This window comes from Phyllobates terribilis, unplaced genomic scaffold (assembly GCF_046119375.1).
Source record: "Phyllobates terribilis strain yellow unplaced genomic scaffold, ASM4611937v1 Scaffold_1__5_contigs__length_1240528914, whole genome shotgun sequence".
Lineage (NCBI taxonomy): Eukaryota > Metazoa > Chordata > Amphibia > Anura > Dendrobatidae > Phyllobates > Phyllobates terribilis.
Window position 1 is genome coordinate 1,168,195,853 of NW_027362761.1, and position 25,101 is coordinate 1,168,220,953.

Sequence of the window (25,101 nt, forward strand, 5' to 3'; positions counted from 1 at the left end):
TTCAAAAATGCTGTTTTACTCTTCAGTCAGAAAAAAACACAACTGCATAAGATTTCTGAAATCTAATAGCTTTTGCTGGAAAGCAGCTTTTTTTGAATAAAAAGATGCATAAAAACGCAACGTGTAAACATAACCATGTGCTGCGTTTTTGGGGAATAAAACTAACTTTATTAAACCTTTACTGTAGAGAAATGACATAAATCCGCACCCAAAAACGAAGCAGAAATGCCACAAAAATGAAGGAAAACCAGCTTTTTGGCTGCCAAGAGAGCAGGTTTTGACTGCAGAAAAAAAACACTGCAAAAATTCAACGTGTGAACATAGCCTAAATGTGGCAGACAGATTCTTGCCCATTGCCGAATATTGGAAGCAAAATTATAAGAATTGACATTTCCAGTCCAGCCCTATTGTTTTTCATTACTCCTTCACTAGACTATGACTTATGAAGTCAAGCGACGCTGTAATCTGGTCACACAATATAGAATTACATGCCAGACATTCAAATGGAGAGTCACCCATAAAATGCATAAAGGGGCCTCCCTTGTTATGAATGAGCAGTCATAAAGGGGGGTCCTGAGAGGATGTCCTTTTTTATGGCAGGACATAAGGGCAAGGGTTCTCATTATAAAACAACCCCTTTTATGGATTTTCTTCATGTTATTTCCCAGAACACTCACTGGTCTGGGATTTTGCACTCCATGGTATTTTTTAAGGATGCCACTTGATCGCCAAAGATCAGGGTTTTGATATTGACCACCCATAGCCATGGGCGTAACTAAAGTGGGTGCGGGGGTTGCAACAGCACCCGGGCCCTGGAGCCTAGAAAGGTCTAAAAAGTCCCTTTGGCCCATTTGAGACTTGTGATGGTTGAAGGCCTTGTTGGATATTTCGCATTGGGGTCCATGAGTTTCAAGTTATGCCACTTTGCGTTGCCTTAAAGGGGTCTTCCCATCTTAGTATACCTACAGCACCATTACAAGGAGGACAATCTCCATGTGCCAAACTTTCCCTATTGCAATCTGAGGAGAGCTAGCTCGGCTCAATAACTTCAAATCTCAATAGGGAAAAGCAGATAGCTACTTTTCTTAGGAGAGGGTTCCAGAGGAGGGACCTGCACCTATCAGGCATCTATGCGTCTTTGTTTCCCATAGCAACCAATCACAGTGCAGATTTCATTTTACCAGAGCCATTTGAAAAATGAAAGCTGAGCTCTGATTGGTTGCTATGGGTATCAAGCACAGTTTTTCTTTTAGATATTTGTCATAAATGAGGTTGAGTAGGCCTCATTTACCAAAATAGTGTCTGTTGCCCATAGCAACCAATCAAAGCTCAGCTTTCATTTCTTAAACCACTAAATCAAAATGAAAGTTGTGCTGTAATTGACTCTTATGGGTATCAAGCACAGTTCTTCTTTTAGATAATTTTCATAAATTAAGGTTGAGTAGGCCTCATTTACCAAAATGGTCTTTGTTGCCCATAGCAGCCAATCAGAGCTCAGCTTCCATTTCTTAAACCTCTCTGGCAAAATGAAAACTGTTCTGTGATTGGATTGCTATGGATATCAAGCGCAGTTCTTCTTTTAGATACTTGTCATTAATGAGGTCGAATAGGCCTAATTTACCAAAATGGTCTTTGTTGCCCATAGCAACCAATCGGAACTCCGCTTCCATTTCTTAAACCACTCAAGCAAAATGAAAGCTGTGCTGTGATTGGATGCTATGGGGAACAAAGGCAATTTTTTTTATTTTCAGAAACTTTTGGATAAATTCTATATCCCCTATATCTCTGTGTAATAAACGTTTGAAACATCCAGCAGACCTCGGCATTCATGTAAAACAGGGTTTAAAAAAAAACACAACTTGCGAAAAGGTGAATAAGTTATTGGATTTAACAAGTATGAATGTAGCTCCCGAGGGGAACGGTGCAGTCTCCAACAGGGAGGAAGGGGGGGGGGATATAATAAAAAAAAAACATGCTCCTATTTATAAGAAAGAAAAAATACTTTTGAGAAGCCAATGACGTAATGAAGCCAGAAGTGGACATTTATGTGAACCTTCTGGAAGACATTTTTGGCGTCTTGTGCCGCTGAAACAGAGACAGTTCAGTTATACAGAACGTTCCAATAGACTCATCGAGAGCGGGCCAGCTACCTCCCCGGTGGGACTTTAAAATACTTCAAATCCCCGAATAAAAATAAACTGAATGAATTAGAAGATATGGGAGTTCAGCAGCTTATTAAGGAACAAAGTCGACTCAGCTCTATACGAGATATCCCCCAACCCAAAGCCGTTTTCACCGTCTGCTTGAAAAACAGATGTAGTTTTATTTTTCTTTCTTTCTTTTTTTTTGGAAAAGAAAAATTCTACAAAATCAATGTTATTTTTTGCAACAGTCGGGACTACTGCAAAGAAGGAAAAGTTCCTTGGATAGCTGATATTTTAGAATTAGATAACGGGGTATTCCAAAAACAGACATGATGAGTAAGGGTAGGTTGACACTGGCAACACTAAATGACCACCGATCAGTAAATATTTGCACATTGGCGGGCTTATTAAAGCCTGTTTACACAGGCAGACTGCTCTAACGTTCACTGAATGATCTATAGAGGATCATTCAGTGCGTAATGCCTGCCATTTTTCTTGGCAGCGCGAGTTCTGTTTACATAGGACGATGCGCTGCCAAGAACAATGATAATAATAATCATTTCACCTGACGAACGAGCATTTTTTCTCCTTCATCAGTTGATCGTCAGCCTGTTTACACTGCAAGATTATCGTGAATGCTTCTTCACAATAATCCTTCAATTTCAAAGCACCTTAACATCGTCCAAAATTATAACCTGTTTAGACTAGGCAATAATCGGGGGAACAAGCGTTCATAGGAATGCTTGTTCCGGATAACAGCCGACCAACGAGTAAAATGTTCGTAAGGTGCAATGATCTCTAAGCCAGTTTGAAAATCATTGTTCTTGGAAGCACATAGGTGATGCGCTGCCGAGAACATTACATTATATTCTATAGGCATAGAATGGTCATATTACCATAGAATATTCGTTGGCCAGTCTAAACAGTCCAGTAAAAGACCACTGATCAGCTTGTATATCGCCAGTCCACGGTGATCTGACGACCCCAATCGGCCCATCTATCCAGATTAGGGGTACTGTATGCAATCAAGACTACTGATAAAATAACCGCCAGGACACCTTTATCTGAAGTTGGCTACACACATGAGATAGTTGTCTGCCGAACGAATGTTTGGTCAACCACTATCCCTCCCAACCCCGCCACACAGATTGGTGCTCAGTTTACCTGAGCATTTATGCGTTTTCAATGGGGTTAGAGGAGAAAGCTGCTTCTAGACACGTCTGGCAACAGCTTATCACCTCTGAATATAAAGGGATTGACATTGAAATTCCATCTGCCCAATCCCCCCCCCCCCCCCCGACATTATCTGTGGAGGGAGAATTGGGAGGGTTCCTTATTGAGACCTTTAGACATTGTTGAAGGTCCTAGTCCTAATCACCAACCTCACCCTTCTGACCATGATGTTGTTAAGGTGTTGGTCAGGTTAGACCTGGTGCTATAGACTAGTTTAGAGGTATTTTTGCTATGTAGGTTACATTTTGTTCCACGTACAAGGTCTACAGGGGGTTATTTTGCTGGCTGAGGAACGGTGATCATGATGGAGAGCAAGAGAACCAAGTATATCCAGGTGATGTTGGGAAAAAGAAAGATCAAGATCAGGCATGAGCGGACCCACGGAAGTTCTGGTTCTTCTGGTTCGACCAAACTTTAGTCCAAAGTTTGCTTCCGCACCAGAACTGTACTCGAACCTGAACTCGAACCCCATAGAACTCAATGGGGACACGAACTTTGGAGCTGGAAAATCGCTCTCTCTTCTCCCCGAACTGTAACATGGATTTCCAGGATAAGTCCGTGTTCGGAGTTCAGCATCGAACACTAGGTGTCCTGTACGAACCCCGAACTTTACAGTTCGCGTTTGCTCATCCCTAATCAGGAATGTTAAATATCTGGCCACGTCTTATTTCTCTCTTCCCTATGAGAAACACGCTCGCGCTCGTCTAAGTGTGCACGTGCATGAGGAGATTGAGAGAAATAGCTGTGAGCCCACATCTAAAGTGTATGAGCACCTTTATCTGTTCTCATTTTTCTCACAGACTTGGATGGAGCATGCCTTAAAAATTTGCAGTGTCTGAGTCAGTCATCACTGTCACCTCCTTCCAGCCTGGATGTAGAGAATGGAGTACACCGAAGTTCTAGGACCCCCACTGATCGAATATTTAGCACCTGTCCTTTAGAGATTACAGGTAGAGGGCACCACTCTATAAGCGGTTTGTCTAAGATGGTGGCACAGTCCAAATCTGTCTAATTTTCTGGAGGGCGGAGTACCTATTTTGGTTTTGTAAATGTCATTAGATATACCTGTACATTATTCCATACAGCTATTGACATTGCATTATATCTAGGGATATTCTTCCTTCTTTAGTCTTGCTGAGCTGTGAATCTGATTAGGAGCCGATAGCGGTGTTAATGGAGCTGTAATTTGCTCCGGCGCCGAAAGGAACTTCCTTCTGTAATGTTACACAACTGTCTGTGGCGTTTGGAATTTAATTTTCCTGCTCCTATTCACTCTCTCTACCTAATTTGTTGGTAAAAGGGCTGATCTATGTAGCAGTAATATATAAGGTAATTGCTTTAAATGTAAAAGCTGGAGTGTAACAGCCGTTCCTTTAAGTTTGCCAAATACAAGGTCATTAAAGTGTAAAATGGAAGTCAAGACTTATTTAACTCGTGAAAAGAACAATGCAAAGAAGTGTTGGTGTTGGCTTAGACATGAAGCGCACATTTCCATCCAGTCATTACATTTATGGTTTATTACAACATGGAAGACAGATAATTATACCAGTATCATACCAGACAAAGCTGCCACTGTATCCACTTTTATATAGTGACAAAAAAAGAGAACAGTCTGTAACCAGGGCACATCTGAAGCCCCCGTCTTATTCATTAGATTGTATCTCAACGATGATCTAATGTGTAGAAGAGCAAGGGTATAATAAGAGGTTGTGGGAAAGTCGCATTCGACCTGGGCTTTGGTGCCGATAGTGGCACAAAGAATCCTCTGCCACGTAAGAAGACACCAGTTTTATAACAAATTTTGCAATTATAAATTTTTGCACTGGGGCTTAGGTACAGGTCTGTGATGTCAGACATCCTTAAATACAGGGTTGTACATAGTATATAAGTTATCCCCTATCACTAGGATAGGGAATAATTTATTAATTGTAGGGGTCTGACTTTTGAGATCCCCCTGAACCCAAAAACAGAGCTCTGAAGAGCATGTCTATGTGGAGCAGAGGTTGAGCATGCGTACCTCCGCTCTATTCATTGTGTATGGGACTGTTGGAGATAGCCGAGTGTTGAGTTCCGGCATTCCTTTAGACAATGAATGAAGCAGAGATATGCATGCTCGACCTCCACTCCAATCAAGCTTTGCAGAGCCCTATTCTCAGGATTAATGAGGTTCGCAAAGGTTAGACCTCCAGATCCTCACTATAGGGAATTTAGGGCAAAATTGCCATAATTCTTCCCTGGATTTTCACTGGCTCGTTTCTGGATCATGCCAACTACCTGTTGCCCACCCAACCACAGAGACCCGATGATTGTGCCACTAAACCACTAAACACCTTCCCATCCTTTGTGGAAGAGACGAGCAACTTGATACTTGGGTCACTTCTTTACCTCTTTACTTATGCGATTGGGAGACCTTGCCGGTTGAGGGGAGGTGGCCAACTTGAACTTTGACTTCTACTCTCCACAGTCCCCAGAACTTTTGTAGCAGTGGCTGAGGAATTTATTAAATTTTTAACAACATTTCAGATTACCATACATTTTAAATATCAGTCTAATATGTGTCGGATTTAAGGAATTTTATGGTTGTCTGCAAAAAAACAAAACAAAAGAACATGACCTCCATTGCCTTTTACTGTCACATTTAGTAAAACAATCCTCAAGTCTGTTCCTGGTGAAATATTCCCTCAACTAGTGAAACATTGTTACATCTGAATTCGAATGATTTAATAAATAAGCAGAGACATCTCTTCTTTCAAGTAGTGATTAGTAAATCAAGTCAAATATGCCTGCCTGCTGTTCTGTCTCTTTTTCTAGACAGTGGTGGTCTTAATTACAATAACACCCCCGACGCAACAGATGAGCTACAAATATGATTGATCTATATACATCTTACAAATGTGTGCTTTTATCTTCTTATTTTTCTTTTCCATAGTGCATGTCATTTCATCAGGCTGCCATGAGTAGGAAGCTGTAGATTAGCCCATGTGTTGAGAAGGAGTCTTTCCTCCTTCGAGGAGACCCCAAGTGTTAGAAATTCCATCGGCTGGATACAAGATAATGAATGAGAAGGGTTTTTCAGCTGATGGAAATGTGTCTTGATAACTAGAGCAGATGGAGCCAGCCGGTAGATACATAGAGTGCTTGATCTATAGGTTGTATTTGTTAGTGCCTTGGTGTGACCTGACACTTATGTCAGTCTAAGGTTGTCAGCATATATCAGGTGGCAGCTGAACTTGAGAACTGAATGAAGTGTGTGTAAAGAGGTCTACACGAAGATTGAACAATTTGGGAATTGTCCTGATGTCTCAAATACATTGCAATTTTAGTCTATTCCATTAACTAGTAGCCTTTACAACACAAAAAATAAAGAATATCATTGTCAACCTTTGGCAACCTGACTCGGTGGCCTAGGTCATTGGCGACCAACATTTATGACTTAGACCTTTGGCCATCAGAATTGGTGACCTAGAACACTGACAAACTGCATTGTAAACCTTGAAAGATTGCCTTGAACTTTGATGACCTGAATGGTTTGCTTTGATGACTGGTGACCAGAATTGATTGCCTAGATCTTTGGCAATCTGTATTGGTGTCCTAGATCACTGACAAATGATACTGGTGTAGATCGATGACAAAAGCCTAGATCATTGATAGCTTAGATCATTGGAAACCAAGAGATAGCTTTGAACTTTTACAACTTGGATGATTTGTATAGGTGACTGAAGACCAGAACATTTGACCTTTAAACAATCTGAATTGGTGAACTAGAGAGTGGTTCTCAAGGTTCCTAAGGTGTTTACCTCTTTTTTAAACTAATTAAAGTACCTCTAAGGCAATGACCATAGGCTATGTACCCTGCTAGAGCCGTGACATACAATCATTGGGATATACATACCACAGTTTGAAATCCTAGGGACTAGATCATTAAGGACTAGAACATATAGACCAAATAATTGGAGACCCAATTTCATGATGTTGATCATTCGTGATCTGTAATGGTGACTTAGTCCACTAATAACAGATAAGCAGTGACCTAAGTCTTTGCCAACCTAAATTGGTGGCCAAGATCAGTGTTTCCTCAAGGCACCCCAACAAGTCATGCTTTCCGGATTTTCTTAGTGTTGCACAGGAGATGGGATTATTAGCAAAGAATCAGAAACTGCCATAGGCTCTCTCTATAGGATATCCTTAAATCATGACATGTTGGTGGGCTTTGAGGGCTGGAGTTGAGAAACACTGGCCTACATCGTTAATAATAAGAAGGATTTAAATCTGTATAGGTGACGTAGATTAGATTTTTTCAATTATTAGATATTGGAATTAGTACTCGCAAGGTTATTAGGAGTCATCTTACTTTCTTGCCCCTTTAGATTTTTGACACCCTTCGGTGCTTCCTACACAGACATGGCTCACCTGATTTGCATTGGGTATTTTTCTAAGATTGGGCCTACTGCTACCACAATTGAATGTGTATGCAAGGTCATTGGTTACTATGAAGGGGGTTTAGCTGTGCAAATTCTGTGTAGGCCTGCTCGTATAAAACATTTTGAATCCCTAGAAAAAAAACACTAGAGATAAACCCAATGGGAAATATGGGTTCTATTTAGTGTAGTATCTCATCTCAGTTTGGCTCCATCCAATGGGAGGTGTAAATGTGAGCAGGACTCCCAGGTCATTGTCATTGGGTCCCATGTCCCAGCCATTGGAATGGATGCAGGGCGAAGAAGCGCCAAGTCTTTTTCTCTTGGGATGATGGGTCCTACTTATAGAATGGTAATTTTCATGGTGAGAGGCCACAGAACAAGACTTAATTAAAGTTAACAAACTTTCCTAGTCACAATGTTTGTTAACCTGCGAAGCAATTATACATGAATTTACACAAAATGGTTTGTATTGTGATTTATTTACTGCTATTAATATAACTAATACTTATTACACTATGTTTATATGTTCTTCTTCTTACGTTCTAGGTGCCATGTTATTCATACGGACAGAAGCTTTCTAAATTGGCCATTTTGAGAATAGCGTGTAATTATATCCTCTCGCTGGCGAAACTGGCTGACCTTGACTACAGTGCTGATCATAGTAACTTGAGTTTTTCTGATTGTGTAGACCAATGTACAAGGACTTTACAGTCAGAAGGAAGGTCAAAAAAGAGGAAGGTAAGTGAAGAAGAGCTTGGAATCCCCTGTGATCTTCCAATGATGGGTTATATATTTCAATTTATTATGGAAAGGCAGTAAATTATTTTCGTGATAAAGAGTTAAGAGTGCATAAATAATACTTAATCATAAGAGATAAATTACATATAATCAACTTGTAATGAAGTGTACAGATAATATAAGATATAAGATTTATATACACACTATTAGAAACCATCAACAGGCATGTACTGTATAAATACAATATTAAAACGAAATACTGCTTGGGTAATAATAGTAGGAACCATAGTGGGGGCCACAAAATGCCCCTCAGAGAGATTGGTACTTCCAAGTACTCTGGGCAATTACAATTGTGATTTAATTACTCTTATATCTCCCATATACAAGAAAAGAGATCTGCCCTATATTATGTGGACCCACCCAAACAAGAATTTGCTTTGTCTCAATGCATAATTGACCAATATTGGGACTCATTGCGGTACCATTAAACAGAGACATTGACAGGAAAGTGTGAACAGAATCTCAATGGGTTTATGGGTACCTACTGAATTTTATGAACTAATAAGGTAGTGTTTTGGAAAAATATTTTGGATTTTAGAACTATCGCCCCATTAAAATGAGATTAAAGGTGTTGTTTCTATTTTTGCAAAAAGAAATCAAACTATGTAGTTTAGTGCAGTTGTGGAGGATGTTCATAAGTTACAGGCTGACTTGGACAAACTGAGTGTTTGAGCATCCGCTTGGTAAATGAGGTTCAGTGTGGATAAATGTAAATTATTCATCTGGTCACTAATAATATGTGAGTATTATATGTTCTAAGGGGAGTAAAACTAGAAGAGTCACTTGTAGAGAAGGATTTGTGTGTAGTTGTAGATAGCAGAATAAATAAAAGCATGCAATGTCAATCAGCGGCTTCTAAGACAAGCTGGTTATCATCATGTACTAAATGAAGCATGGACTTGCGGGACGGACGTAATTTACCACCTTACAAAATGTTAGTGCGACCTTATCTGAAATATACAGTTCATTTCTCAACACAAGTTCATAGAAAGGAAAACCTGGAGGTAGAAAAGGTATAAAGACGAGCCTCAAAACTGATAAGAGACATGGAGGATCTTAATTATGAGGAAAGATTGATTAAACACAATTTATTTAGTCTTGAGGGAGGACATGTTTAACTTGTACAAGTACATAAATGGCCAATACAAAACGTATGGTCAAAAGCTGTTACATGTAAAACCTCCTTAAAGACAAGGAGGCACTCTTTCCAAATGGATAAAAAAAATAGTCAATCTCAGTTGGAAGACATGGCTTCCTTCCCATGAGAATTATTAATCTGTGGGACAGCCGACCTCAGTGGGAACCATCAATGGTTTCAAAAAGGGCTCAGATGTTTTTAGAAGTAAATAACATAAATACTTATGTTAATGTGTAAAGTTCTTGTTCTCAAGGTTGATCCAGTTGGTTGACACTCGAGAACAGGTGGGAAAATTTGCTTTTTTAGAGCAGATTGGTTCATGGGTTTTGAAACTCCATCTTCGTTGAACTTCATGGGCATGTATCAACCGTACTACTATGTAACTATGACCCTACTATAATACTCTTCTATATACATCCCCTCGATGTCAAATAATGCCCAATAGGTCAAGTTAAGCACCTTTTCCCCTCTCTCTGTGAATACTTTAATTTATTACATCCAGTAAAACACCATGAATCATGCCTTCTGCTCCGCTTCTTGGATCCAGTCGCTCTCTTTAAATTATGTTCCCACAAGTAGCAGCTAATTGCAGGTTTATCTAAAGACACGTAGCCAAAAACGGGTATCTAAAGGAAACAGCACTGAGTCTAATTACTGAATCACATTCCTTCAGGTTACTTAACACTGAACCAATTACATGAAATCATCATCAAACTGTGTTAGAGAGGAAGCCAACTGATCAGCCAGTTTTCCTCTCGGAAAATAACATGGAAGAATAAGAAGAAAGTGATTGATGTTTGTGCTTACAGTATTATTACAAAAGGAGGCTTGTAAACTCCATTTGAACCTCACTGCGGATGCTGGAGTCTTTCGTTGGGACCGTTAATAGACTGGACAGTGTCAGTGTGTTGGGTTGGGGTGGGGTGGTCACTCTACGATCCTTATTGCCTCCTGTGTCACCTTATAGAAAATTTTCGGCAATGGATATCTCCCTATACCGGTGTTGTCCACTGACAAGAGACAAGATAATACTACGGTATATAGTCGTGGAGTATTCTGTTCTTTTAAATATCGAGCCTATGGGAATAATATACTCCCGTCAGGCAATGACCCAGACAAAGGGGCTTAAATCGTGCTCTCACATTTCACAGGCGACCGCTTGTAGGCTCCATTAAGTATGTAACCAGCTGGACCACGACTCTGCTCGAATACTTGATTTTAATGATTTTTTTTTATATATATATATTATGGACCACATGTCAAAAAATAAAGTCTCCTTCCAAAATTTGATAAAACAATTTTCAGCAAGAGGACATAACAGGAAACGGATTTAATTTATTTTATTTATAAGTTATGAAACAGCTGCTAGAGAAGCAACATTTTGGTCAGCTTTCAAAGCTTGAGGTGGACCTGACACAGTATGGCGGCAAAAAAATATACACGTAGTGTACTACCATTGGAAACTGGAGTGATGTAAGAAAATTATAGACATATTGTATGTACAAAAAGATGAATTCCAGTCTCCGACTTCTCTACGCTATCCCCCTTGTTTTGCACTGGTCACCTTCACCAGTCTCTTGTTAATTACCCAAGCTCACCTAAATTGAGGACGTCTCATGCAACTTATACTCCTCTGACGAAGCCATGGTTGATGAACCCCTGTCTTAGGATTCGTAGAGTTGTGCAACCACCCAAACTGCTAGATGAAACCTTTATATTTGCCCCTTGGATTCAGCCCTAAGGCTCAACTTACCTGTCAATTTCTACCCTTTTGTTCTTTCTCATTTTTCCCTGGACTATCCAGCACAAACTGGCGGCATTTTATGTATTTCCTTTACTGCTCAAATCCCGTACTAAGGACTAAAGAGCTTTTGCTCCTAGGTTTATCGCAGAACCTTTTAATGTTGCTATGTATTTTACAATTTTTTTGGCCACTTTTTCAAGGAAACAAGAAATATGGAAAAATCTAAAAATTGTTACAGCTGAAATATACATGAAATATTGGGTAGCGGCTCGTGCAGACGGCCGTATTATCGGTCCGAGTGGGAACAGAGAAAACACCCAGACCAATACCGTGCTCATGTACGATTTTTTCCTCGGAAAGGCTCCATCCATGGAAAATATTGCTGCCTGTCGAGTTTGATCTCATATTCAGATCGCATTTGGCCATGTAAGTCAATGAGTCCATGGAAAACATCGGCCTGCACTTGGATGACATCAGAGTGTGGTCCGATTTCTGAGCAATGGCACAATGGGGAAGATGGAGAACAAACTTTCTCCATCTTCTCCATTGTGTCAGTGCTTAGAAAGCGTGTCCGAATTCTGAACACTGACACAATGGAGAAAATGGAGAAAGTTTGATCTCCATCTTTTCCTCACAGCGTGCTCCAATTCTCTCATCTGAGAGAATTGCATCACACTATATTGCAAGAACAATATATGGGCCCCTTGCAGCCCAATAGCTTCTCAGTTGCACCTGCTTTGGAGGTGGAAATGAGCCCCCTTACCTCTTGGGCCCCTGTGTGGCTGCACAGGTTGCACTAATGATGTGGGGAGCAGTTACAAAGAGCGTCTGTTTCTCCAGAGGACCTGTCCTATGACACAATACAGACATTTCTTTGAGTCGAATCCACACTGTGTAATACTTAATTTTGCATGTGGTGGCGCTGCAGAGAAATTGAACACTTACTACCAGCTTTCCCCACTGATTACAGCTGATCACGGACGGTATCAGCAGGAAAACACTTTCTGATCAGTTTGATGAGTGATGAATGACTCTGCCAAACTTCACCACGTCTCTCAAATTTGGGCATGAAATTCGATTCAAATTTAAAAATGTATTTGATGCAAACTGAATATTCCATATTCTGCTTCAAAACCCAGAACATAATAAACATGGGGTGAAAAATACGTGCCCACCTCACTGCTCACCTGTTACACCACCGCAGTCTCCTGTCTGATGATCTATGGGTCCCATTCAGGATCTTCGAGTGCTCTCCCGTGTCATCAGGTCCTCTTCAGGATCTTCGCAATCTCTCCCGCATGATCAGGTCCTCTTCAGGATCTTCGCATTCTCTCCCGCGTCATCAGGTCCTCTTCAGTGGTCTTCACATTCTCTCCCGTGTCATCAGGTCCTCTTCAGTGATCTCCGCATTCTCTCCCACGTCATCAGGTCCTCTTCAGTGATCTTCACTAAGCGCCAAGCAGATCTCAAACAACACCATCATGTTGTAAAGCTTTGCCCAAGATCTAGTCAGCAGAAGAGCACCCAGAGATCACCTGTAGATCACTGAAGAAGACCTGCAGAGCACTGAATGATGGACTGCAATGACAGAGCAAGTGAGTATTATTCTTCCCGGCCACCATTTTGCTGAATTCATACAAAGCGAAGGGAATTTAAATTCAGGAGAACCGGAATTTTTTGTACAACTCATTGATTTGAGTGGGTCCCGTGTAATTCTTTATTACCCCTGTGAGGGTGCTGCTGAAAAATTGAACACTTTTTACCACTTTTTATCAGCTTTCACCACTGAATATATCTGATCACTAGAGGTCCAAGCAAGAGAACACTTTGTGATCAGCTTCTAACAAGTAAGGGCTACCCATTGTTTCGTATGGGAATGGCGCTTTACTTATTTTTCCCTGTAGGGGCGCTACAGGGAAATAGAACACTTGTTGGTGGTGTTCCTCAGAAAATACAGCTGATCGCTGGAGGTTCTAGCAGTGGGGCACTTTCTGATCAGTTTATCGTAAAAAAAAAAGGACAGTCCAACCCTTTTAAGAACCTCTACAGACCCAAGTTATATTTTTCCCTTACCGCGCCCTATACATAATGTATATAAATAATGATAAAGTGTCTTTATATGAACGCACAAACTCTCTTTACAGTTCTAACCTCGGATCCATGAACAGCGGGCGTATATGGATTTTTTTGTTTGACCGCAGCTGTTAAATAAGCTTGGAAGTTCCTATTCTTATTCTTTTTTTTTTTTTCATGTGTTCTCCCAGGCTGTATGTTGTTAAGAGCACAAGCCTAGGCTGAAGCAGGCTTTTTTCTTTTTTATCCCCCCCCTCCCGCCTTCCACCACTACCCCCCTCGTCTCTCTGGCAGTCTCAGACTCCAGATGTTCAGAGTGCTAGTTGGGAAGTCCTACTGGCGCCACTCAGGGCAGAGGGCAGAGGAAAGGCACGCGAGCTGGAACCCAAAGCACTCAGTCTCTGCTGGATTTGGCACATTCCCCAGCATTTTGCTGGCATGCTCTACAGCTCTCTCCTGGCCATCTGTTCCAAAAAAACACTTTCAGGACCTCATCATCACTCAGGATACTACAGTGAGAGCAGCTGTTTCAGAGGCAGAAGGAAAAACCGTGCTAAAGGTCTCTTTATGAGAGAGGAAACCAGATTATGAAGAACAGCAGAACAGTTGGGGCTTCATAAAACTTGTCGGCTGCGGTTTTGGAATTCGTTCACCGTGTGTGTCATATTGATATTTCTATGGGTTTTATCACGGCAAAAAAAAAAAATCTAGATCTGGAGAAGAGAAGATAAAAAAAAAACCTAAAACTAAAGATGTTTCCACACGGAAAAGATTTATGTATTAATGACAAAAGACAAAAGCCGAAACGTGACATCTGCCAAATCAGGATGTGAGACGGTGAAACGGTGGTGTGCCGGGGAGAGGAGGTCACAGCATGGGAAGGATAGAACAAAATGTTCTCCAAGGAGGGATCGAAGGATAGAGAGACCGAAAGACAGAGAGAGATTAGATAGATAGATGATAGATATAGATAGATAGATGATAGATAGATAATAGATAGATAGATAGATAGATGATAGATATAGATAGATAGATGATAGATAGATAGATAATAGATAGATAGATAGATAGATAGATAGAGAGATAGATAGATAGATAGATGATAGATATAGATAGATAGATGATAGATATAGATAGATAGATAGATAATAGATAGATGATAGATAGATAGATAGATAGATAGATAATAGATAGATGATAGATAGACATTTGAGAATGGCTCTCTATTTTGAGCAAAAATTTCATATGGGCTGATTAAAATCCATTTCTTCACCATCTGACTTTGGAGTGCTGCCCTCATTTTTTGGAGTTTTTGTATGTAAGAGGTTTTGTGTATAACCATGGGGGCTTTGTACCCATCTCTGCATGAAAAGTTCTGCTTTTATTTTTTTCTCTAGATAGATAGATATAGATAAATGATAAAAAGAAATGAGAGATAGATATTGGATAAATAGATATTAGATCGATAGATGATAGATATAATAGCTAGATGATAGATAGATAGATAATAGATAGATATAATAAATAGATAATAGAGAGATGATAGATAGATAGACAATAGATAGATAGATGATAGATAGATAGATAGATAGATAGATAGATAGATAGAAGATAGATAGAGGGATAGATAGATAGATAGACAGTAGATAGATGATAGATAGATAGATCGATAGATAGATAGATAGACAATAGATAGTTGATAGATAGATAGATCGATAGATAGATAGATAGATAGATAGATAGACAATAGATAGATAGATAGACAGTAGATAGATAGATGATAGATGAATAGTGATGGTGAATGCTCGGCCGTGCGGGTGCTCGGCAGCCTTTCTGTGTCAGTATCAGTAAGAGGCAGGGCACAATCGTTTCCCTTCACATGACTTTTTCAAGAATTCTTATTGTTTTCAAAATCATACAGGAAACTGACCTTGGAGCTTCTTACAGAGCATTGCTGGGGCGTCAGGAAGAAATAATAGACATGAATGTCAAAAATGTGCAATATTTGTTGTCTACATCTTCTGGGGGTAATACATACATGTGTGCCGCCATATGTGCAGAGTGTTAATGCTGCACTATAGTGCAAGTATGATTTACCATAATACGCTATAAGCTATACTGACATTAGGTGGAAATTCTGCCAGCAGCAGATTAGTTTCCATTAGATAGTCATCTATACTCATTATTGGGGGGGGTTTGTGCAATGTTTTGGTTACTTCACCCTTTACAGTGGCCCCTGAGCACAATGCAGGGGCTCTCAAGCAGTGGACGGTGTTAATTTTCCTTACATCAGAGGAAAGAAGTTTTCACTTAGGGCCATTAGTGAGCTGACAGCGGATTTATGTCTCACAATGCATCATCCCCTGTTCCTCACTATGATAAACACTTTCATCATTTTTATTGAATGTTGTCATTGGATCGTCCTGTTCTTAGTGTGCTGATAGCAGAGAGAAAAGCATTTACATTCCAGAAACGGTCAAAGAGCCGAAGGTCTGATTCTATACCACACCGCAAAATGCTATATACAGTGCTGAACATGACGTACCGTAGAGTATTGTAGGGGGAAGTTGTGCAGCATGTGAGGAGATATCTCCACTGGGGTCCAAGCATCTGTTTTCGGGCCCATTGACACTTTTCTCATATGTCGCAGTATTATAGTAGTTATATTCTTGTACATAGGGGGCAGTATTATAGTAGTTATATTCTTGTACATAGGGGTAGTATTATAGTAGTTATATTCTTGTTCACAGGAGTAGTATTATAGTAGTTATATTCTTGTTCACAGGAGTAGTATTATAGTAGTTATATTCTTGTACATAGGGGGCAGTATTATAGTAGTTATATTCTTGTACATAGGGGTAGTATTATAGTAGTTATAGTCTTGTACATAGGGGCAGTATTATAGTAGTTATATTCTTGTACATAGGGGCAGTATTATAGTAGTTATATTCTTGTTCACATGAGTAGTATTATAGTAGTTATATTCTTGTACATAGGGGGCAGTATTATAGTAGTTATATTCTTGTACATAGGGGTAGTATTATAGTAGTTATATTCTTGTTCACAGGAGTAGTATTATAGTAGTTATATTCTTGTACATAGGAGCAGTATTATAGTAGTTATATTCTTGTACATAGGGGCAGTATTATAGTATTATATTCTTGTACATAGGAGCAGTATTATAGTTATATTCTTGTAAATAGGAGCAGTATTATAGTAGTTATATTCTTGTACATAGGGGGCAGTATTATAGTAGTTATATTCTTGTACATAGGAGCAGTGTTATAGTAGTTATATTCTTGTACATAGGAGGCAGTATTATAGTAGTTATATTCTTGTACATAGGAGGCAGTATTATAGTAGTTATATTCTTGCACATAGGTGGCAGTATTATAGTAGTTATATTCTTCTACATAGGGGGCAGTATTATATTAGTTATATTCTTGTACATGGGGGCAGTATTATAGTAGTTATATTCTTGTACATAGGAGCAGTATTATAGTAGTTATATTCTTGTACATAGGTGGCAGTATTATAGTAGTTATATTCTTGTACATAGGAGGCAGTATTATAGTAGTTATATTCTTGTACATAGGAGGCAGTATTATAGTAGTTATATTCTTGCACATAGGTGGCAGTATTATAGTAGTTATATTCTTGTACATAGGAGGCAGTATTATAGTAGTTATATTCTTGCACATAGGTGGCAGTATTATAGTAGTTATATTCTTGTACATAGGAGCAGTATTATAGTATTATATTCTTGTACATAGGAGCAGTATTATAGTAGTTATATTCTTCTACATAGGGGGCAGTATTATAGTAGTTATATTCTTGTACATAGGAGCAGTATTATAGTAGTTATATTCTTCTACATAGGAGCAGTAATATAGTAGTTATATTCTTGTACATAGGAGCAGTATTATAGTAGTTATATTCTTTTACACAGGAATTGCAACCATTGTTCCACAAATCCTCCTCATATCAGGGGCTCAGAAGTAATTAGACAAATTAACTTTACCATAAACAAAATGTTCATGTTTAATACTTTGTAGAGAATCCTTTGCAGGCAATGACTGCCTGAAGTCTGGAAGCCATGGACATCACCAAACGCCGGGTTTCCTCCTTTGTGATGCTTTGCCAGGCCTTTACTGCTGCTGACTTCAGTTGTTGCTTGTTTGTGGGTCTTTCTGTTTTCAGTTATGACTTAAGAATGTGAAATGCTGCTGGATGGGGCTGAGATCTGGTGATGACTCTGCCATTGCAGAATATTCCACTTCTTTGCTTTCACATTATGTTTTGGGTCATAGTAGACTTAGATACTGAAATACCTACTTCCTGGATAGTGTTCTTCACTTGGGTGGATGTTGTGAAGGAGTTTTTCTTCACCATGGAAAGGATTCTGCTATCATCCATCACTGTTATCTTCTGTGGACGTCCAGGCCTTTTTGCATTTCCAAGCTCACCAGTGTTTGTTTTTTTTTGCAAAATGTACCAACCTGTGGATTTGGACACTCTTATCATTTCTACTCTCTCTCTGGTGGATTTCTTCTTTCTTTTCAGCCTAATGATGGTCTGTTTCTCTTCCATTGAGATCTCCTTTGACTGCTTGTTGTGGGTTCACAGCAATAGATTCCAAATGCAAATGCCACACCTGGAGCCAGCTCCAGACCTTTTACCTGCTTAATTGATGATGGATTAACCAGGGACAAGCCCATGCAGCCCTTTTAAGATGATTGTCCAATTACTTTTGGTCTTTTTAAAAAGAGGCAGCTACATATTAAAGAGCTGTAATTCCTAAACCCTTACTCCAATTAGGATGTGTATACTCTCAAATTAAAGCGGAGAGTCTGCACTTTAAGCCCATATTGATTATGTAACTGGATTTTAAATATGTTTTGGATAACAGATAAAATGCCAAAACTTGTGTCACTGTCCAAATATTTCTGGACCTAAATGTAGATTTTTGTGCATTGAGTTCACTATTGTAGTAGTTATATTTTTGTACATGGGGCAGACTTTGCTCACACTTGGGGACAATACATGTAACCTGCCTCATAAATATTTAGACATACTCCCCATTGGATCAGTAGAGTATAGTCATTTTTTGAAGTCTCCAAAGAAATAACATGGTAAGCTCTTAATCCTCACGCTTTTCAGAAAAAACAACCAGTGAAGTTACAACAAATCTTAGGGGATTTATAAGACACTTGATCAAAGATAAAGTTATGTTAAACAGCTGCTGGAGCTGACAGGCAAGTGGATGCGGAATAATTAAAGGTGCAGCACAAAGAAGAGCGTAATAGTTTATAATACAGGAAATGTAGGACATACATTGGAAGAAACATGATTGTAGATTATTGATTAGCGATTCTGCATAGGGAATCTGAGTTTGAACACTGGCTTATCTACATTTAGTTTGTTGCCCTAAGGGAAATTTCACCTTCATCACATCTTCCACCTTATTAATCATTAGTGATCACAATATATACTCACTTAGTCCATAATCTGGGCTCCACACTATGAGACATATTGATCACGTATGATCTTACACACTTGTACGCATACAAGTGTATATAGAGTGAGCAACTCTAAAACTTTCTTCCAGGTGACTGAATTAGTCGGGTTCACAGGTGTACAGTAGTTAAGTAGTTAATTAGTCGGGTTCGCAGGTGTACAGTAGTTAAGTTCAGAGGTCCTTTGTATCAGAGCTCAGGGGTCTACAGTAGCAGAGTTCAAGGGTTCTCAGTAATTAAGTTCAGAGATCCATACTAGCAAAACTCAAGAGTTCTTCCTAGCAGAACACAGGAGACCTCAGGAGCCAAGAGGTCCTAAATAACTGAGGTTACGGGTCTTCAGTAGATGAACGTTGGATTTTTAGTAGCTGAGTTCAGAGATCCATGTTATCTGGTAGCTGAGATCAGAGGTCTATGTTATCTGGGGTCCACGGGAGCTCAGCTTAAAGGTCTACAATAGATGAATTCAGAGGTCCTTAGTAGGTAAGCTCAGAGGTCCTCAGTATCTGAGTAAAGGGGTCCTGGAGTTCAGGGAGGTCAAACATAGTTTGGTTCAGTGAATTTTGTAAGGTGAGGTCAGGGCTCCACAGTAGTTGGTTTCAGGTGTTCTTAGAAGATAAGTTCAGAGATTCTCAGTAGCTGAATTCAATGGGTGAGGACCAGGGCTCAGTAGACCATTGTTGAACTCAGAGGTCTTCAGTAGCTCACTAAAGGGGTCCCAAGGTTCAGAAAGGTCTAGCATAGTTTGGGTCAGGAGTTCTTAGTAAGTGAGCTCATAGCTCCACAGTAGTTGGCTTCAGGATTTCTTAGTAGATAAATTCATAGGTCCTAAGTGGTTGAATTCACTGGTTGAGGACCCAAGCTTAGCAGTCCATAGCTGAGCTAAGAGGTCATCAGTGGCTGACTAAAGGGGTCCTAGAGTTCAGCGAGGTCTAGCATAATTTGGTTCAAGTCATCAGCAGCTGAACCAAATTTTCAGTTTAGAGGTCTCCCATAGTTGCTTTTAGAGATTGATAGGTGAGCTCAAAGGTTCACCATAGTTGAGTTCAGGGGTCCTTAGTAGATAAGAACAAAGGTCCGGAGTAACTGAGTTGAACGATGGAGGACATGAGCTTAGTAGTCCATAGCTGAGCTCAGTGGTTGTAAGTAGCTGACTAAAGTTTACAGTTTAGATGTCTGTCATAGTTGGTTTTAAAGGTTTTTGATAGGTGAACTCAGTGGTCTTTGGTTCTTTCATAGTAGCTGAGCTTTGGTATGTTCGGTAGCTGAATTCAGAGGTCAGTATGTGATGTCTGTCCACATTTTAGCTGAGCTTAGGGGTCCATAGTAGTTTGGTTCAAGGGTTCTCAGTAAATAAGTTCAGAGGTCCTCAGGAGCTGAGTAAAGGGGTGCTGGAGTTCAGAGATCTACCATAGTTGGATTCAGAGGTTCTTGGTAGGTGAGCTCATGGATCTGTGGTAGAACATGTACCCATTATAATTTTTGAAGCTATTCACATGTCTGTGTTTTTTGCAGACTGTGTGTCTGCAAAAAATCATGTAGACATGTCCGTTTTTGGTCAGAGTCACCAATTAACATGACCTAAGTCCATGTATCCATGAAAATCGCGCATCAGTGTGCAGTCCGTGCGTTATCGATGATTAACATTGTAATAAATAGGAGAAGCTTTGTCATTTTTTTTTCATACTTTAAATCACTGACCAAACACTGATGAAACTCGGACTGTTTTTTGCGTACAAGAAGTGTGAATGAGACCTAATGCAGGACGGGTATATGACAATGAGATTTTTAAACTGGGCAGCCCCTTTAAAAATGAGTAAACGCTAGAACATATTGCCTGGGACGGAGATGATCAACCTGCAGATCTCCGGCAGCTGGAAAGCTGCTTGCCTGTGACTCTGCCGTCTCCAGCACTCAGCTGCCCCAACACAAAACAGATGCAGCTGTCTACAAATTGGCACCATTGAGACGAGCTGTCACTCGTGGCGCTGGTTGACAATCCAAATATTGTATATACCTCCCTCAAGACCAGGCCGTCGCTCCGACAGACAGTGCCAAATGAGCGAGACAGACGTGCAGGATCTGGAATGATGACGGGGATGAAACATGGCGGTGAGGAGCAGCGAATGCAGAGATACAACATCATCAATACCTTCTATGTATGAGAAGTTACAGACAAGAAATGAGCAAAAAGTTATCCCCCCAAAGAACTGCTGGGACCCCATCTATGAAACGAGTGCCCGGGCTCGCCCACTACGAGAGATAAGTGACTCCAAAAATTACATTTTGGTCAAATTTGCTCAATTTCGACAGATTGACCCAATTGTCGTGAAGAAGGGGTTAAAATTAAAAAACAAACAAAACTTTTATTGTTACCTATTCTTACACTGCCGCTGCCTGGTCCTCCGCAAACAGGACATTGGGACCTCTGTTGTCACAATCGCTGGTGGTCTCCTACATTTATCTCCTAAAAATATGTCTTCTTCTTGATCTACCATAGACCATGTGACTATAGGTCCCCCGGCGAGAAAGGGCACCCCCCTACACTGCTTCTCTGTCTTTTCTTCACTTTTTAATTTTACATGCAGCCACCACTAGGGGGAGCACTCTGCAGCTGAGTTTCTTGCCAACTTTAGGTGATAAATGGCGCTATAGAGTTCAAGTACTCTTTTTCTCTTTATAAATCTGTATACACTTAGCTCCCCTAGTGGCAGTAGCATGCAACAACAACGAAAAAATATTTTTGTTTCTCATACTTCTTCCTCTGCACTTTGGTCATTTTTTTAGAAAAGTAAAAAGACGAAAGGGCAACTATCACCTAACCGATGTACTATAACTTTTTCAGGACTTTGTGTAAATGATAGTGAAGTTTACACCAGCCTATCTAAATCCCAATCCCTTTGCAGCATTTCTCCATTAACAGCAGGGTATACAGAGGTATGGCATCAGGGGTTATAGGAGATATCACTCCCAACCTTGGTGCAAGAAGGGGCCCCAGAGGGCAGTGTGCCACACGAGAAGACACCATTATTATAAATGGTACTTGGCAGAGGGAGGTTGTTGCAGATCTTTCATTGGAGCCGAGGGGCTTGAGGTTATGTCTCCGTCTCTGTCGGCGGCTGTTTCTAGAGCTACAAACAGTAAACAGCCATGATACTGATTTCAAGAAACTGATGGAAATTATGTATTGTAGACAGCACTCCCCTGCTGGTAACTGCAGGTACTACACTTTAAAAAAAAAAAAAAAAAAAATTATGACATTTTGTGACAAAATATAATTAAACAGTAAAAAAAATGTAAAACAATTATAGGTAGAATTTTTTTTTTATAAACTGCACCTAATAGCTCTGTATGATGGACACTGGTATACTCCTGCGTAGTGAAAAATACACAGGTAATGGTACTGTATTTATTCAATTCTCCTTTCCCATTCTCCTCTATTGGCTTCAGTGTTCAAACAATTGCTTAGTTACAGGCTTTTACTATCACAACCACTTGCTTTTCTCATCCCCCACAACAAGGTTAAACTGCCTCTGGTGCATATACCAGTCTAATATGTCCTGGGACTGTCTTAATTCTCATTACCCATTAAACTTGCCATCCACTCTTTTTCTACCAGTACTACATGTGCTGGAACTTTCTAGACCTTACTTCCCACCACGCATGGCTCTTGCCATTGCCCAGTGGCTTGCCTGCCCAGAACTGAATGCTGCCAGTGTGTTATGTCTGTATGAAGTTTGACAGAAAGAAGAGCAGGAGCAGAGAGACAAAGCAGCGCCTCAACTTCCTGTAAAGTGACAAAAGCCTCGCCCACATTTCCTGTAGAGAGACAATGCCCCACCCCACTTCCTGTAAAGCGACAAAGTCCTGGCCCCAACTTCCTGTAAAATTACAAAGCCACACCCCCACTTCCTGTAAATTGAAAAATCCCCGCCCCCACTTCCTGTAAAGTGAAAAAGCCCCTGCCCCCACTTCCTGTAAAGTGAAAAAGCCCCTGCCCCCACTTCCTGTAAAGTGAAAAAGCCCCTGCCCCCACTTCCTGTAAAGTGAAAAAGCCCCTGCCCCCACTTCCTGTAAAGTGAAAAGGCTCCGTCCCCACTTCCTGTAAAGTTAAAAAGCCCCGTCCCCACTTCCTGTAAAGTGAAAAAGCCCCTGCCCCCACTTCCTGTAAAGTGAAAAAGCCCTGCCCCACTTCCTGTAAAGTGAAAAGGCTCCGTCCCCACTTCCTGTAAAGTTAAAAAGCCCCGTCCCCACTTCCTGTAAAGTGAAAAAACCCCACCCCACTTCCTGTAAAGTGAAAAGCCCCACCCCCACTTCCTGAAAAGTGAAAAAGCCCCACCCCCACTTCGTGTAAACTTAAAAAGCCCCACCCCACTTCCTGTAAAGTGAAAAAGCCCCGCCCCAACTTCCTGTAAAGTGAAAAGCCCCACCCCCACTTCCTGAAAAGTGAAAAAGCCCCACCCCACTTCCTGTAATGTGAAAAAGCCCCGCCCCAACTTCCTGTAAAGTGAAAAGCCCCACCCCCACTTCCTGAAAAGTGAAAAGGCCCCGTCCCCACTTCCTGTAAAGTGAAAAGCCCCGCCCCCACTTCCTGAAAAGTAAAAAAGCCCGCCTTCACTTCCTGTTTCTCTGCTGCGACTGATGTATTACAACTGATCTCAAGTTAGACAGAAGGGAGACACTTAATGGACGGAACTTTGGAGTAATTTTTTGGGGGGCTGAAAATGTCATTTTGGGTAAAGTGCTACAGTTTTGGAAGTCATTGCATTGGCCATCAGATAAGCCTAAGCTTATTAAAGTGACAATGACCATTTAAAGGGTTTTTCTACTACTAGACTACTCCTTCTTGAATGCCACAGTGCCCCATACAAAATGATAAAAACCATATACTTTCCTCCTGGACCGGCACATCTTGATGTCTGTCCTACTTTTATAGAACAGACATCTAACCATAATGTAAAACAATAAGAATTGATTCATTAGCTTCAATGTCAACAGCCCTTTAAGATCATTTAAAAGTTTATAAAACAGCACACCTATTTTTTCCTACCCAGGGTTTCGCACTTCCCGCTTTGTGAAGAGCTCTGAGAGCATCATGCTCTTGACAAAGCCAGAAGGGCGAAACCCTGGGTCTAGCAAAGAAGGAGGCATGCGGTTTTATGGACTTTTAAATTATCCTGAAGAGCTGTTTTATGTATTTATCTATCTATATGAGTATACTGTACTGAAGCTAATGAATCAATCCTTGCTGTTTTACACTATGGTTGGATGTCTGTCATATAGGAGGATTATTTCTCTGGATTCTGTGTTTTCCCGAGGAGATGATACTGATCCATGGTTGTTTAAATGGAGACATCTACTGTATCTCATGAGACCCCTGAACAACTGAATGTCGTGGTGCCGATATTGTCGGAACGGCATTGGTCCTCGAGATAAGTATAAGCCATTTTTATTTTCTATAGGGGCCTGTTTTATTTAAAGGTTATCTGCCTCCTGTTTTTTGCTATGCCCCACATCTGAGAGCAGCATAATGTAGGGATCATGATTCCAGCGATGTGTCACTGAGCTCCTTTCTGCGGTTTTGATAAAATCCCTGTTTTATTTGCTGCAGATCTTTGAATGCTGAGCCCTGTATATCCTCTCCCACACCACTGATCGGCAGCTTCCTGTGTACACTGTGCATAGGCAGAAAACTGCCAATCAGTGGTGGGGGGTGGGGTTATACAGAGCTCATGAATATGGAGGATTACATGGCAGCAGGTTTACTAGTTCTCTAGTGATAATCTCCTGCAGATAAAGCTGTGATTTTATCAAAACTACAACAAGCAGCCCAGTAAGTGACACATCGCTGGAATCAGGGTCTCTATCTCTAAATCATGCTGCTCTCAGATTAGGTAGCAAAAATCCTGGTGACAGATTCCCTTTAAGAAGAGGACTGGACAATCCTGTTAAGGGCCTCTATGGAGAATATGGGATAGTAGATTTTATGACACTGCTATGTATTCGGGGTTTTTTGCTTTTTTTTATTGCTGTT

At 40.4% G+C, this 25,101-nt stretch overlaps 1 protein-coding gene across 1 annotated transcript in view; it reads left to right on the forward strand.

Annotated features, from left to right (window-relative positions):
• Positions 1-25,101, forward strand: part of ATOH8 (atonal bHLH transcription factor 8) — a 42,249-nt gene that overhangs the window by 11,177 nt on the left and 5,971 nt on the right. The window contains exon 2 of the mRNA XM_073657575.1: positions 8,345-8,536. Coding sequence (XP_073513676.1) covers positions 8,345-8,536 — 192 coding nt within the window. The remainder of the gene's footprint in view (positions 1-8,344; positions 8,537-25,101) is intronic.